General features: G+C 42.4%; 1 protein-coding gene across 3 annotated transcripts in view; it reads left to right on the top strand.

Annotated features, from left to right (window-relative positions):
* The window catches only part of oca2 (oculocutaneous albinism II), a 545784-nt gene that overhangs the window by 274081 nt on the left and 253978 nt on the right, over window positions 1-17725 (top strand). For all 3 annotated transcript variants that reach the window (XM_072576986.1, XM_072576990.1, XM_072576987.1), the window contains exon 14: window positions 15341-15479. In XM_072576986.1, coding sequence (XP_072433087.1) covers window positions 15341-15479 — 139 coding nt within the window. The remainder of the gene's footprint in view (window positions 1-15340; window positions 15480-17725) is intronic.

Genomic DNA, 17725 nt, shown 5'->3' on the forward strand with positions numbered 1-17725 from the left:
CATCCTATGCTTCCTAAATCTTGCCTAATCGCATCGTAATTGCCTTTCCCCTAGCTGTAACTCTTGCCCAGTGGTATACACCTATCCCTTTCTATCACTAAAGTAAACACAACAGAATTGTGATTGCTATCACCAAAGTGCTCACCTACTTCCAAGTCTAACACCTGGCCGGGCTCATTACCCAGTACCAAATCTAATGTGGCTTCGCGCCTTGTTGGCCTGTCTACATACTGTTGAAAAATGTGGTGCTGGAGAAACACAGCAGGCCAGGCAGCATCCGAGGAGCAGGAGAATCGACGTTTTGGGCATAAGCCCTTCTTCAGGAATCCTTGGATGCTGCCTGGCCTGCTGTGTTTTTCCAGCACCACATTTTTCAACTCTGGTACTCCAGCATCTGCAGTCCTCACTTTCTCCCTGTCTACATACTGTGTCAGGAATCCCACCTGCACACACTGGACAAAAACTGACCCATCTATAGTGTTTGTACTATAGTGTTCCCAGCTAATATTTGGAAAGTTGAAGTCCCCCATGACAACTACCCTATCTCTCTCACTCCTATCTAGAATCATCTTTGCTATCCTTTCCTCTACATCTCTGGAACTATTCGGAGGCCTACAGAAAACTTCCTGTTTCTAACCTCAGGCCATACTACCTCAGTTGATGAATCCCCAAACGTCCTTTCAGCAACTGGAATACTGTCCTTGACCAACAATGCCACACCTCCCCCACTTTTACCATCTTCTGTGTTCCTACTGAAACATCTAAATCCTGGAACCTGCAACAACCATTCCTGTCCCTGCTCTATCCATGTCTCCGAAATGGCCACAACATTGAAGTTCCAGGTACCAACCCATGCTGCAAGTTCACCCACCTTACTCCTGGCGTTGAAGTAGGCACACTTCAAACCAACTTCTTGCTTGCCAGTGCCATCTTGCAACCCTGAAACTTGATTTCAGACCTCCCTACTCTCAACCCTTTCTATACTCGAACTATAATTTTGGTTCCCACCCTCCTACTGGATTAGTTTAAACCCACCCCAAAAGCCTTAGCGAATATCCTCCCCAGGATATTGGTACCCCTCTGATTCAGATGAAGACATCCTGCTTGTAGAGGTCCCACCTACCCTAGAAAGAGCCCCGATTATCCAAGAATCCAAAACACCCCCTCCGGCATCATCCCTGTAGCCATGTGTTCAACTCCCCTCTCTCCCTATTCCTCGCCTCACTAGCACATGACACGAGGAACAAACCAGAGACAACAACTCTGTTCGTCCTAGCTCTAAGCTTCCATCCTAGCTCCCTGAATTTCTGCCTTAAATCCCCATCTCTCTTCCTACCTATGTCATTGGTGCCGATGTGGACCACGACTTGGGGCTGCTCCCCCTCCCCCTTAAGGATCCCAAAAACATGATCAGAGACATCACGAACCCTGGCACCTGGGAGGCAACACATCAACCATGAGTCTCTCTCATCCCCACAGAACCTCCTATCTGTCCCCCTAACTATGGAGTCCCCAATGACTACTGCTCTGCTCCTCTTCCCCCTTCCCTTCTGAGCAATAGAGACAGACTCTGTGCCAGAGCACTGTGCCCCACTGCTTTCCCCTTGTAAGTCCCCCCCCCCAACAGTATCCAAAACAGTATACTTATTGTTGAGGGAATGGCCACAGGGGATCCCTGCACTGCCTGCCGGTTCCCTTTCTGTTCCCTGACTGTAACCTATCTGCTTTTTCTTGTACCTGAGGAGTGACTACCTCCCTGTAACTCCTCTCAATAACCCCCTCTGCCTCCTGAATGATCCAAAGTTCATCCAGCTCGAGCTCCAGTTCCCTAACGCGGTTTTCGAGGAGCTGGAGTTCGGTGCACTGCCCGCAGATATAGTCAGCAGGGACACTAGTGGTGACCCTTACCTCCCACATTCTGCAGGAAGAACATTCAACTGCCCTAACCTCCATTCCCACTATTCTAAATTCCCCAAAAGACTGTTGAAAAATAAAGAATAAAAAATAAACTCATTACCGTACCAATCTGGCTCACAGAACCTTTTTCTTTGGTTAGAGGAGGAGGATGAGTGGGAGACACTACCTGAGTAGTATTTCAGGTAACACAACCACATAAATATATGATTTCCCAGAAGTGCTTTGCTCCTCCCTTGCACCTCTCAGCAAATGGAGGCCCGACCCCCGAGGTAAGTCCCTTTTAATGTGGGAAAACTCACCCTTCCCGGCAGCCCTCGCTCCACCACTCCTTCTCTCCTCGCCGCCCTGGCAAAATCTATTATGTTCTATATTCTATGGTCAGCTGGTAAATCGGGCACAGCAATGCCAGATGGAACATGATCCTGAAAAGTGTGAAGTGATGCATTTTGCGATGTCTAATAAGGGAAGGACATCCACAATGAATGATATACCCCAGGGAATACTGAGGAACAAAGGGACCTTGGTGCACAAGTCTATAAATCCCTGAAGGTGTCAGCTCAGGTTGACAGGTTGGTTAAGAAGGCATACAAAATGCTTGCCTTCAGTAGCGGGGTCATGGAACATAGAAGCAAAGAAGTCTTATTACAACTTTATAAAGCATTGGTTAGGCCACAGTTGGAATACTGTCTGCAGTTTTGGTCATCACACTGTTGGAAGGATGTGATTGCACTGGAGAGGACGCAGAGGAGATTCACCAGGATGTTACCTGGGATGAAAAGTTTCAGTTATGAGGAGAGACTGGAAAGGCTGGGTTTGTTTTCTGTGGAGCAGAGGAGACTGAGGAGGGATCTGATTGAGGTATACAAAATTACCCGAGGTCTAGACAGAATAGATCATGAGAATCTTTTCCCCAGTTGGACAGACATTTCCAAGACTAGAGGACACAAGTTTAACGTGATATATACATGTTTTAGAGGAAATCCTTTCACCCAGAGAGTGGTAGAAATATGGAACATGCTGCCCAAGAAGGCAACATTCACAACATTTAAGAAATATCTGGAGAATAGTATTGAAAATGCCATCTCTGGCCTAACCAAGTCCAGGTAAATGGGATTAGTGCAGTGTAGTGTTTGTTAGTTGGCATAGACGTGGTGTATTGAAGGGCCTGTTTCTATGCTGTATGACTTTATGACACAAAACTTACCATGTACATCTCTGTTGGCTCAACCCTTTCTTCAGCCATCATCTTGCTCTTATTGTACTGATAAAGCATCTTTGGATTTTCCTTAATTTTACTGGCCAATATTTTTCACATATATTCTTTATTTTCTGAATTTCCTTTTGCATTTAACCCCGTACTTGCTCCATCTTCTGTGCTTCCTAAAGTCTTTTTTTCAAAAAGATTGTCTTAAGCTCTATTTTTCATATTCTTTTGTGCCACCTAATACTCTGGATTTGATGGTAATATGCTTTGTGTGGCCGTGTGTACACTGTGCCCATATAATCGCTCTTTTGAATGCCTCCCACAGATTTGCTATTGACTTTCCTTTGAGAAACTGCTACCAGCTCACTTCTGTTAGATATCCCTCAGCTTTTTAAAGTTTTCCTTCCCCCAATTTAGAAAATTTCCTCCCGTTCTATCTTTGTCTCTTAATGCTGCTAAATCAGACTGTGTTATGATCACTATCTCCAAATGTCTACACTTGCAATTTTACCTGCTTGTCCATCTTCATTTCCTGAGATTAAATCTAGGATTGTGCCCCCTCTCGTTTGGCTTGTTACAAGCTGGCTTAAAAAAATGTTCTTTTGAATGTAGTTTTGTGCCCTCCACACTTTTCATTGCAGTGGTATCCCAATTTATATTGGAGAAAGTGAAGGTCCCAATTATTAATGCCCCAATGATTTTGCACTGAGACATTTGGCTCTATATTTCTTCCTTTATTTTTCTGTCACTATTAAGAGTGAATAGTATGTGCCTAATTGTGTGGATGCCCTTTTTGTTTTTGGATTTAATCATAATAGTCTTATTGTTGTTTCATTTAGCATATCCCCATAGAATTGAGTGATTCCTTAATGTATAACGCTACACCCCTAACTTTTTTTATTCCTTTTTATAACATGTCTGAAAACTGTATATCCAGGGATGTTGAGCTGCCATTCCTGACCTTCCTTAAACCAAGTTTCCATTGTAGCAGTGATCCTGTCGGCTGTGCCCTTAGCTCATCAGTTTTATTTTCTATTAACTTTGCATATACACAATACCTTTTAATACTGCTGATTATCTGTACTGTACCCTTTAAAAGGCTCCTTGTGTCTCAAGTAGAAACAGGCAGATAGAATATTGTCCTTCATTGCTAAGTGGATGGAGTTTAAAAATAGAGAGGTACTGATAAAGCATCTTTGGATTTTCCTTAATTTTACTGGCCAATATTGTTCACATATATTCCTTATTTGCCGAATTTCCTTTTGCATTTAACCCCATACTTGCTCCATCTTCTGTGCTTCCTAAAGTCTTTTTTTCAAAAAGATTGTCATAAGCTCTATTTTTCTTATTCTTTTGTGCCACCTAATACTCTGGATTTGATGTGGCTGTGTGTACACTGTGCCCATATAATCGCTCTTTTGAATGCCTCCCACAGATTTGCTATTGACTCTTCAGGATTGAAGAAGGGCTTATGCCCGAAATGTCGATTCTCTTGCTCCTTGGATGCTGCCTGACCTGCTGCGCTTTTCCAGCAACACATTTTTCAGCTCTGACCTCCAGCATCTGCAGTCTTCACTTTCTCCTAAAGGATGTACTGGCACTGGAGGGCGTGTGGAAGGGTTCAGTAGGTTGATTCTGGAGTTCAGAGGGTTGGTTTATAAGGAGAGGCTGGGACTATACTCATTGGAATTCAGAAGAATGAGGGGACATCTTGCAGAAACATATACAATTATGAGGAGATATTAATCATAAATAGATGAAGTAGACACATTGATGGGTGAAACTAGAACTTGGGGGCATAGCCTGAAAATAAATGGGGAGCAGGTTTATGACTGAGTTGTGGAAGAGCTTCCTCATCGAAAGGGTTGTGAATCTGTGGAATTCTCCGGACAGTGAAAGTTTTTAAGGCAATGATAGATTGATTTTTGAGCAGGGAAGAAATTAAGGGTTATGGTGAGCAGGTGGGTAACACAGACAGATCAGCCATGATATTATTGAATGGTGGAGCAGGCTCGATGGGCCAGCTGGCCTACTCCTGCTCCTATTTATTATGTTCTTATATTCATCCTCCCACTTCTACCCTGTCCAACCCATCCATAATTTTGTAGGTGTTCATCAGGTCTCCTCTAAGTCTGAATTAAAGATTCTGGAGAAATTCAACAGGTCTGTCAGCATCTGTGGAGAGAGAAACAGAAGCAGAAAGTTTCAAGTCCAATATAACTTTTTGAATCAGGAGTGTTCTTCTTTATGTCTTCTGTTTTCTAAGTAAAATCCCCAACCTGTTAATTTTTTTCTGATAACTGTAAGCGCTCAGTACTGATAAGCCAGACGTTTCTGATCCTTTTGGACCATGCATTGATAGTGTTCTGGATTTGACTGACTTGTTTCCCTGCAGAATCCTTGTGTCCATCTCAAGGACATCTGCAAGATTGAATTCCGTCTACATCTCGGGTAGTTCTTCCTGATTTTGATGTGTTTTGTTTCTCACGTACACATAGCCCTGTGTTCTGTTCTTAGAAATGTAATTCCTTACTGACAACAAATATTTGCTGATTAGGCTTCTGAAACTTTTGAAATCTCACATTTAACACTTTCACAACTGCCAAGTCTCACTGCACAGACCGTCTCTTTCCTTCGCTTCGTGATGCCCTTTCCAGATTTAATCAGGTCGCAACGAATTCCTGCAAATGTTCTTCCCAATTAAAACCCGTATTGGTCCCATCGAACACAGTTGGAGAAATTCATTTCCTTCGCATCACTGTAGCAAGCAAGAATGAATAGCATGCTGATGATTGCCACCAGGGATTAATAGATAGCTGTGATGTGCCTCACAAATCTATGCAAAGAAACATCCGCCCCCCCCCCCCCAGAATGTTTTGCATATTTAATTTTACAAATAAAGATCCCTCCTCCTCCCATCGCAGCTACCTTCTATTCATTCCAGCAACTGATCAAAGTGCCCACCTGTTTTAATTATAGATTTTTACTTCTTGCCAATGACCCCTTAGGTAAATATGATGAAGTTATCATGAGCAAATTTTAATTTAGCTAATGGAAGATTAACAGACTTGCTTCTTAGCTGTTGCGATCTCTTAATATACTCTGGCGTTAATTGATGGCTAATAGTCTCTATCATGGTATCATTGTTGTCCTATACTCAACTAAGGATTCCATGGCTAGTGCTATGTACCACAAAGAAGGGAGGCATGGTGGCTCAGTGGTTAGCACTGCTGCCTCACAGTGCCAGGGACCTGGGTTTGATTCCAGCCCCGGGTGACTGTCTATGTGTAGTTTTCATGTTCTCCCTGTGTCTGTGTGGGTTTCCTCTGGGTGCACTGGTTTCTTCCCACTATCCGAAGATGTGCACACAAGGTGAATTGCCCATGGTGTTCAGGGATGTGTAGGTTAGGTGCATTAGTCAGAGTTAAATATAGGTTTAGGTGGAATGGGTCTGGGTGGGTTACTGTTTGGAGGGTCGGTGTGGACTTGTTGGGCCAAAAGGCCTGTTTCCACACTATGATTGAGGGACAATAGTTGCTAACAGGCCAGGGAACCTTGGGGAAGAGAACTTTTGTTTCCTTGATGTGTACATGAAGGAAGCAATGAAAAGCCATCTCAATGTACTCATTCCCCGAGTCATCGAGCTGAATAAAACTTAAAATGTGAGGCTCCTATCAGCAAGTAAATTTGGATTGGAGACAGTGAAGAGGGGATTTGCAGGCATGTTGCCAGGAATGAAGGGTTTGAGCTGTGGGGAGAGGCTGGATAGGCTGGGACGTTTTTGACTGGAGTATTGGAGGTTGGGGGGTTGGCATTTGTAAAATCATTTAGATAAGGTGAATAGCAAAGGGGAGATCAAAACTAGAGGTCAAATATTTACGCTGAGGGGAGAAAGATTTGCAGGGGACCTGAGGGGCAACCTTTCTCACACAGAGGGTGGTTCATATATGGAATGAACAGTCAGAGGAAATGGTCAATGCAGGGACAGTTACAACATTGAAAAGAGATTTGAACAGGTACATGATTAGGAAAGGTTTCGAGGGATATGAGCCAAATGCAGGCAAGTGCGACTAATTTGATTTAGGAAACCTGGTTGCCATGGGCGAGTTGGTGCAAGGGGTCTGTTTCCATGCTGTATGACTTTACAACATGGAAAACCACGAGGTGTGGAGAAATGAGCAGAGAACATGCCCTTTGATCACTGCCACAGACCATATCAAGTAATAGTGGCTCTCTCTATCGTACTGTGACAAATATTGTTATCATAGAGACTTCAGAATTCATTATTTAATTTTGACTGAACCTGGTCTTTCCTTGCTGGGGCTATTGATTGGAATCAGGTGCAAAACACTTTTCTCTCAGCCTCCTGTCTGACACATCCATGTTTTGTTTTGCCATTAATTCTATCTGCTCTTACTGAGTTCAGTTCAACTGTTTTTCCTACTCAGACAGAAGATTGGACAAGTTTTAGAACTAAAAAATGGAGAAAGCTAAATAAGAAAAAGCTAGCTAAAACATGAAAAGAGACAGTAACTGTTTCTAGAAACATTTAAAAGGAAAAGAATAACTAAACTGAGTGCTGGTCCTCCAGAGAGAGAGTCTGGGGAATTAATAATGGAAAAACAAGGTCGTAGTGTAAACTTTGAATAGGTGTTGTACAGCTGAGTTAGAAGAGACAAACTAATCCCTTTTCCCTCCCACACTAGTCACTATCCAAATGAAGTTCTTCAGGGCAGAGGAGGTGACCTGGGGGTTGCAGTGAGAGAGAGAGACTCACTGAGATTCTTGTGGAGAGAGGAGGAGAACTTCTTCAAGGCAGGCATCCTTGCAAGAGGATTTGCAGTAGGGTTAAAATCAACTAGGTAAAAGTGAGGACTGCAGATGCTGGAAACCAGAGTCTAGATTAGAGTGGTGCTGGAAAAGCACAGCAGGTCAGGCAGCATCTGAGGAGCAGGAAAATCAGGATGAAGGGCTTTTGCCCGAACAAGTGAACAAGTGCTAAGAGAGAAAGCGAACAGGCTAAATGGTGCTGCTATTACGCAATTTTCATATAACATGGGATTGCACAAGAATGGAACTACTGCAATATAGCAAGACTGACTGTATTGTTCTGAAGAAGGGTCACAGTAATTCTGTTTTCTCTTCATGGATGCTGCCAGAGTTTATCCAGCAATATCTGTTCTTGTTTCAGGTCTTCAGCACCCACCATTCTTTGTTTTATAACATTGTTGCCGCTATAGGCAGTGTCAGTTCTTTTGGCAAGGTGTTCGGGTGTAGTAATTGGGATGATTGTTAACCTGGGCAGATCAGGGAACCCTGGATTGACAGATGTAAACAGGAGTCTCAGAGAGTCTTCTCATTCTAGGGACTGGCTCAGAGCTGGTTGGTCAGAGCCCATGTACTGTGTACATGTAAATAAAGAGTCACTTCGTGACAGAATACCGGCCTCTGTGCGGCTATTTCACCAGTCAATGATATTGTAAATTAATATTTTGGATCACACATTTCATAATCATTTGGTGACTGTCTTGGATAGAGAAGACTGAGAAAATTCTTGAAAGTCAACACTTTAAGGGGAGGGAACAATTTATAACAATCAGTACCTCAAGGGTAAAGGTATTGAGAAAACTCTTTGTTACAGCCAAGAGAGAGAAGTGAATAGAATTAATCATGCTGTACTCCTTTTCTGTCTGTAATAGAAGGATTGTTGTTAAAAGTATTTTCTTATTTTTTTTAAGCACAAAGATTTGTGGCTTCCCTGAGATCTTTATTGTAAAGACCAATTTAAAAATGACCCATGATAAATTCTTAGGGTTAAAACAAGGTAGAGATTATTACTACGTTCAAGATACTGGGGAATGGTTTGCGACATAAATTTAGACAAACATGCATCCAAGAAAAAAATAAAAAGACAGAAGTTGCCAATCATGAATTACTTAACAACAAAGATAGTTCATATGAATTAGAGAGTCCTGAGAGTCAATATCTTAGAATTAGAGTTAGATTTATTGTCACCATGTACTCAAGTACAGGAGTACAGTGAAATGTGCACAATGTCGCCACACAAGGTGCCATTTTAGGTACTAAAGTACCCTGGGTACAAAGTTTAGATACTGAAATAGATTAGGTACAAAGTCCCTTTAGTTGATGTGTTAAAAAAAGCATTTGCTAACAAATAGCATTAAAGCAGTTTGAAGAATGTTCTCTTCACTCATTCTGGGGATGAAGAGCTTAATGTGTGAAGTGAGGTTGAATAGGTTGGGCTTTATGCTCATTAGAGTTTAGAAAATTGTGAGGTGATCTCATTGCAACGCAGAAAATCCTGAGTGGACTTGATGAGGTGGATACTAGGAGGATGCATCCTCTCAGAACTAGAGGACACAGTTAAAATACAAGAAATGTCCCACTTAATCCTGGAGATCAGAGGTTTTTTTTATCTCTCTTAGCAAGTCATTACCCTATTACTTCCCCAGAAATTAATGGAGGAAGGGGCATCGAAACTATTCACTCTGAATTGGAAGGATCTTGATAGAAGAGGCATCTGCTGTTGTGGAGGGGTGTGTGTGTGTGTGTGTGTGTGTGTGTGTGTGTGTGTGTGTGTGTGTCACATAGAAAGGTACAGTTGAAGCCACAATTGGATCAACCCATGATCTTTTCAGTACCATTTCTATGGAGTACCTCTCCCCAATCCCATAATCGTTGGATGCTGTCTTCTACCTTCCAGCCATTTTTTTTTCTATACTAACAAGTTTTACTCTAAATCCCTATGAGTTTTTATGCAGCTTCTCAAATGTTGAAAGAACAGCAGGAAGTTACCTTGTTTCCTGATCAGCATTCCTTGCTCCAGCTCAAACAATGGATATAAAGTGCCTTGAGACATGCAGAGGATGTGACTGGAGTTTAGTAGCTGAGGTTGAAGGTTCAATGCATTGAGGATCATCGCTGTAAATATTGATCTTGCCACTTGGTAGCGTAGTGGATTGAGACACTAATGTTTTGGGCAAGCAAAGCTCTCCTCTCCTTAGATTTTAATTTTAAAATTGTCTCATCATCATTTTTCTCTAGATTCTTCAATATCATACATTGCGAGGAACATTTTCGCTTTTCTCAATTCATTTCCTGGGCTTCTTACCATCTCCTCTGCCTCATGACTACTCATATCCACTCTAAATAGAATTACTTAAAATAGATTGAAGCAGTCATTGCATCTCATATATTTTTCTTGTGAATGTACCAAAAAAGGATTCTGACCCAGGGACATCCTTGTAGCTTCTCTCGCTCACCTTCCACTAACAGGAAGTAATGGACAGAATGTAGTAGGGGGCTGAACAATGAGGGCTTTGGCAGAATCTTGTGTGGAGTTCAGACTTGACAGGAAAAACTTGCTGCATCTTTTAACCAAGTTCTGGGCATTGAGATGTGATTCACACTAGACGGTGGCCGTTAAGGGGGATTACTGTTTGCTAATGATCGTAACTGCACATCTTACCTCTATAATATGCATCGTATCCAGCCACTGAGCAAGCTAGGTGCTGAGAATTCTCGCTGTGGGAATCAGAGCGGGTACCTCAGCTCATCACTTGCTCCACTTGTTGGACACCAGGCACCAATATCTCAGGGCATGCTCCACGGTCACTGGCTACATCCACGAACATTGGCATCTGACATCTGCCAACCTCTCAAAAACCCCCGTGGCATATTTTTGATCCACTTACAGGACACATCCGCCCTTCAATAGTGTACCTCGGGGTGCAAATGTCACCATCTTTATAATGCTGCAGCAACGATACTGTGTGTTCAGGGACATGCACCCAGCTCAGTGACTGGACCAGGCTGTATCTGGTGGGGGGACAAGATTGGGAAAGGAATTAGCTGTAACTATTGGGATAAAGCTGCCTTGCTATTAGGAGGCATTAAAAGAGTCTGAATGACTACTCTGTAAAGATTATGGCATTCACCTCACAAATCTATCTGATATTTTGTTTCACCAGAATATCTGTGTTGCTTGAATCACTAGAATGAAAAGCTCTTTATTTCTTTTAATAAAACAATAATTATACCAAAGGGCTGTTGTAGCATTGTGGTAGTGTCTCTACCTCTGAACCAGAAAACCCAGCTTCAAGTCCCCCTGCTCCAGATGCACAAGAACATCTCTGACTGAAGGTAGTTGAGCTGAATGGGATAGATGGATTTAAGAGGAAGATATGTACATGAGGGAGAAAGAAATAAGATTGTATATAAAAGTATGCTATGTGGAATGTAAATATTGAAATAGACCAGTTGAGCCCAATCACTTATTTGCTCTGCTATTGATTGTCATGTGTTGTAAGACAGGAAATGCAATACTTTATCTTTTCCCATTGCTGCCAGAGAAACGGGTATGCATAATTTTGAAATATCTCTTGTTGTAAAGTAAGAATATATAAGTATGGTTGTTAATTTGTTGAACAATACCAATTTAAGCAATGCTGCACCTGCAGTTATATATGAAAGGATTATGAGGATTTTCTATAAAAGGTTTAAGATGAAAATACTATTGATTCAACGACAGAAGCATCCCGTCGGTTTTCCATTCCTCCTGAGTGTAGCAAATAAAGTTAGTATTGTTTGTAAATAAATAAAAATATCAAATAAATCCCATTATGATGAAAAGAAGGGTCATCGTTTTGATACGCTTACTTGATTCTTTAAGGAAAGAGTAGCTTCTTGTTCATATCTCATGTTTGACCAGATAATAAGTTAAACTCACTTTTATAGCCATAGATCTATCCTTGGTAATTGCCTCCACTCTAACTTGTTCCGTGTGGATTCCAGTTTAAGCTTTAGTTGTGAATTCCTCTTGATCTCAGCTATCTCTGTGATATTTAGCACTGCTCTACTTAATTTATTATTAACTTTCTGTTGAGCATTACGGAGATTATCAAAGGAGACAGATAACATTAGCTATGTGACAATTCTTGCAGCAGGTGCATTGTTGTAATGGCAAATGTAGAAAAGTAAACAGTGTCAGTAAGGATTGATTAGTATAACAGAGAAACTAATAAGTCCATGATGTTTATCGATTCCAGTCCAATAGACAATTTGAACTCTTCATGCAGAAGTTGAAATAAAACACCTTTTTAGCAAGGGTTGTGCAAAAGGAAGAATAAATACCCTTTTCTTGAAAACAGAAATGCTATGTTCCCCATAGAGATCCATAATTTCAGACATGAAATTTAAATCCCGGTGACCAACTCAAGTTGCTACATGTCAAGATTTCAGATTCTCAGGCTTTTACCATTACAAACAGAAACATTACAAAAAGCAACTTCAACCAAACCCGACTTATTCAGCAACAAATGTTCTGAAGTACAGAGAGGATGTCCCCTTGTTGACATTTTAACAATACTGAATGCACCATGGGCTGTGAGAATTAATCAAATTCTAACGCTTGTTCTTCAAATCATTAACCAATATTATTTTCTTTATCTGTTGGGTGTGGGTGGCAATATGTGAAATCCAACCCACTGCGTGCTTATGATCTGTGATGTAGTGTTTGAATATGGACATGGCAAATTGTATCTTGGGTTTCAAAAGAGAATTAGATAAGCACCCATGAGGGCGGCATGGTAGCTCAGACTTCCTCACAGTACCAGGAACCTGGGTTTGATTCCACTCTTGGGCAACAGTTTGTGTGGAGTTTGCACTTTCTCCCCATGGGTTTCCTCTTATAGTCCAAAGATACACAGGTTAGGTGGATTAGCCATGCTAGATTGCCCATAGTGTCCAGTGATGTGCAGGATTGGGAGAATTAACCATGGGAAATGCAGGGTTACAGGGATAGGGTAGGAGGAGATGGTTTGAGTGGGATGCTCTTCAGAAGGGCCAGGTGGACTTGATGGGCTGAATGGCCTGCCTCCACACTGTAGGGATTCTATGATTCTAAAAAAAACCAAGGAGGAAAGACAAAGTGAAAGTCTATATAGTCAGAAGATCATAGGCTGCTCTGTCATTAGGGAGAGACGGCCAGTGGTAAGTTTAACCTGAGGGTCACCACACCTCAGAGAAGGGCTGTGGCTGTGGTTGCTTAGCTCAGTTGCCTCAGTGGTTAGTTTGCAATGCAGTGTGATACTAATGCCATTGGTACAAGCCCCATACTGCCTGAGGACACAGGGAAAAGGCACAAAGTGTGACTAACTGAGACCTGATGGGCTGAATGGTTTCCTTCTGTGCTGAAAGAATCACATGACTCAATGGCTTCCTCTGTTCCACTGACTGGTTCTGACCTCAAAATCAGAGGAAATCTTAGACATTTGGCTCTGAACAAATGTGATATCCTTTAGTGAAGGCTTGGCTTCCAATTGAGAGTGGTGTCTAAAATGCTAACTTTAAATGGAACAGAGACACATACTATTACAGAGACAGAAAAATACAGTATTCCATCGTTGAAAATTGATGTTTGGTAATGGGGAGCTTCTCGATCACCTGGAAAATCTATGGTGTCTCTGCCTCGTTCTTTCTTGTGAGCCCTGTTGGTATTTTAAGACAGTCAGGCACTTCCCTGGACAGCTTAGGTTTACCTGTTGAGTCCATCCTTCCGATGAATCTTGTTGGCCAATCAGAGGCTGGCAGCTCTGCAGTGCCACTGGGAGGGCTGGCCTCTGCCAGTATTACGTTCACCAAGGGTTGATAATGGAACCCCCCATTTAATGTGGAACTGATGGTGGAAGGATAGCAAAACAATTTCCTCTGGGCTGCCCCCCCCCCCACAATGGCAGGGGCCTCGAGCAGGCACAGCACACCTGAATATGAGGGTCACCTCAAATAGGTCAGAAGCAAACCCAACAGGCTTTGCTTGGTGGGGGTTAGTTGTCCCACACAACAAATTTCCTGTTGGTTTCTGTTAGGATGAGCATCCTCAGTGGCTATTTTAAGGCCCGATTTGGCCTCCACGCCAGAGGGTTGCTGTCCATCCTCTGTCTTGCACTTTCCAGTCCAATCAAACAGCACCTTCTCACCTGTCACCTCAGCTTCTGGGGTGTTGAAAGAGTCAGGAACTCCTTTGTTTTCCTCATGTTGGCAACAAATCAGTTTGTTTTCCCTCTACATTTAAAATATTGAATATCTTTTTCTAGTTACTTTGTTGGGAGATGTGAAAACTGTATTAGCACTAAATCATATGAGGTGGAAGGGAATGGTTTTAATTCTCAGTCCATGTTGACCTCACTGAGTCAAGGTACCAGCTGCCGTTTTGGCTCCCTGGGGAAAATTAATCTTGGTTCACACCACCAGTGACCTCTGCCATACCAGGTACATTGATTTGATTTGATTTATTATTATTGTCACATGTTCCTGGATACAGTGAGAAGTTTTGTTTTGCATGTCGTGCAGGCAGATCGTACCATACAAAGTGAATTAGGGTCACAGAACAGGGCAATGTTGCAGCTGCAGGGAAGGTACACAAGGAATGAGATCAATGTTAAGTTTAAAATTTGAGAGGTTCATTCAGAAGTCTAAACAGCAGGGAAGAAGCTGTTCTTGAATCTGTTGGTGCACATGGTTAAGCTTTCAGAATTCTGCCCAATGAAGAGGTTGGAAGAGAATATAAGAGATTATATCGGGGTGGGAGGGCTCTTTGATTATGTTAGTATTTTGCTGAGGCAACAAGAAGTATAGATGGAGTCAGTGGATAGTAAGATGGTTTGTACATGTGCAGGGAGCATTGGTTTGAGCAGGGACCAGATGCCTTCTTGGGAAGGGCAGGATGTTGAATCACTCAAGCACTATCTTTCTATCGCAAAACAATTTCCTCTGGGCTGCCCCTCCCCCCAATGCCAGGGGCCTTGAGCGGGCACAGCACACCTGAATATGAGGGTCACCTCAAATACGTCAGAAGCAAACCCAACAGGCTTTGCTCGGTGGGGGTTAGTTGTCCCACACATAAAGAGTATCTAATGTTTGAATTGGATGGCTGATGCTTAGGGAATTATTCCCAAGTGAGGAAGTGGCATTTTACCACAAAAACTTTCCTAGTCCTTGAACAACTCATCAATTATCCATCGCATCTCTACCTCTACCAGGAGCCCAGACTTTGCAATTCTGAAATCTCTGGCAATGATTGTTTTCCTATTGTTTTTCAGGCCGGTGTAGACATGTGGGTATTGATTGGGTCTGAGCCAGTGCTTTCAAAGGTTCCTAAATTTGGGTTCCAGCTTCCTGATGCTGTTTTGTCTCCTGTAGGTTATGTGAGGTGCTCAATCTGGACCCTAGGCACGTGCTGATTGCAGAAATTGTCTTCACGAATATTGGTGGAGCGGCCACAGCTGTTGGGGATCCACCAAATGTCATCATCATTTCCAATCAACACCTGCAAAAGAAAGTAATACAGTTCTTTTCAACCTTAATAATATAGATGATGAGTAATTTGTCATGACATGATCTGCAAATATGCTGTGTTTCAAGGATGAGCATTTTAATAATTAAGCCACTTTTTAAACGAGAACTGATGTAAGACCCAATAGATACCTAAGGCGTTATGCATAAATTAATCTTTCACTCATTCATTCTACTCATGTTCACTCATGTACGTTTAAAGCCAAAAGTCAAAATTAAGAACAACTTATTCCACTTCACTAAATTGTGATCAGTTTTGCATTCATGTTTTGTGATGGTTATCGATTGAGTTACTTCCAATGAAAGGCTAAATGATGACAATCTTCTTCATGCTGTTTAAAATGGTGTGTTTATCAGCATTCACATAGGGTGAGTTACCCAATTCTTGCTGCAAACAGTAACTATTTCTCCCTTCAATGTGCTGATGGCCTTGTGTGTATGCTCAATACTTACTATTTTCCTGATTTGGAGATGCTGGTGTTGGACTGGGGTGTACAAAGTTTAAAATCACACAACACCAGGTTATAGTCGAATAGGTTTAATTGGAAGCACACTAGCTTTCGGAGCGACGCTTCTTCGTCAGGTGATAGTGGAGGGCTCAATCATAACACAGAATTTATAGCAAAAATTTATGATTGAGCCCTCCACTATCACCTGATGAAGAAGCGTCGCTCCGAAAACTAGTGTGCTTCCAATTAAACCTATTCGACTATAACCTGGTGTTGTGTGATTTTTAACTTTGTACTATTTTCCTATAAGTTTTCTTGCCATCTTTTTGATAGACTGTGCTGATTAAGGGAATAGGTTTACAGAGCTGCTTAAACTTATTAAAAAAGACAAAAAAAACTGCCGATGCTGGAAGCCAAGGTAGACAGGCAGGAGGTTGGAAGAACATAGTGAGCCAGGCAGCATCAGGAGGTGGAGAAGTCAACGTTTCAAGTGTAACCCTTCTTCAGGACCGGGGGTGGGTGTTGGGGGGTGCTGCAGATAAAGGGGGCAGTGGGGAGAGGGTGGTGAGGTGGGGATAGGTGAAGACAGGTAGATGGTATGACCTGGTTGGTCAATGGAAGGAATGAATCTGGTTGGTTGCAGGGAACAGTGGAAGGGAGGGGAAGTTTTGCATATTTTCCAGTTGCAGGGGAAGGTACCTATGGATTTAGGGAAGGGGGGTGGAATGGTGGGATGAGTGGTGCAAACCAAGTACTGTTGAAGGGAATGGCCCTTTCATAAAGCAGAGGGGGTGGGGAAGGGAAGATGTTCTTGGTGGTGAGGTCTACTTGGAATTGGCTATCCACTCTATCTATACCTCTCCTCTTCTTGTACACCTCTACCAAGCCACCTCTCACCCTTCTTCGTTCCAATGAGAAAAACCCTAGCTCCCTCAACCTTTCTTCATAAGCCATGCCCTCTAGTCCAGACAGTATCCTGGTAAATCTCCTCTGCGCCCTCTCTAAAGCTTCTACATTTTCCTGATAATGAGGTGGCTAGAACTGAACACAATATTCAAAGTGTGATCTAACCAGGGCACTATCGAGCTGCAGCATAACCTCATGGTTCTTAACCTCAATCCCCCGCTATTGAAAGCCAACACGCCATATGCCTTCTTGACAATCCTATCAACTTGCTTGGTAATTTTGAGGGATCTGTGGACATGGACCCCAAGATCCCTCTGTCTCTCCACATTGCCAAGAATTCTGCCTTTAACCCTGTATTCTGCATTCAAATTCAACCTTCCAAAGTGAATCACTTCACACTTTTCCAGGTTGAATTCCATCTGCCACTTATCAGTCCAGTTCTGCATCCTGTCAATGTCCCGTTGCATCCTACAACACCCTTCTACACTATCTACCATTCCATCAACCTTTGTGCCATTAGCAGACTTACTAACCACTCTTCCGTCTCCCATCACCCTCTGTCTTCTATGGGCCAGCCAATTCTGTATCCAGACAGCCAGATTTCCCTGTATCCCATGCCTGCTTACTTTCTGAATGAGCCTACCATGGGGAAACTTATCAAACACCTTGCTAAAATCCATGTACACCACATCCATTGCTCTACCTTCGTCAATGTGTTTTGTAACAAGCCCCTTACAAAGTCATGCTGACTGTCTCTAATCAAACTATGGTTTTCTAAGCAATCATAAATTCTGTCTCTCATAATCCTCTCCAGTACTTTACCCACCACAGATGTGAGACTGACTAGTTTGTAATTCCCAGGATTATCCCTCTTCCC

The sequence above is a fragment of the Chiloscyllium punctatum genome, chromosome 9, assembly GCF_047496795.1.
Source record: "Chiloscyllium punctatum isolate Juve2018m chromosome 9, sChiPun1.3, whole genome shotgun sequence".
Lineage (NCBI taxonomy): Eukaryota > Metazoa > Chordata > Chondrichthyes > Orectolobiformes > Hemiscylliidae > Chiloscyllium > Chiloscyllium punctatum.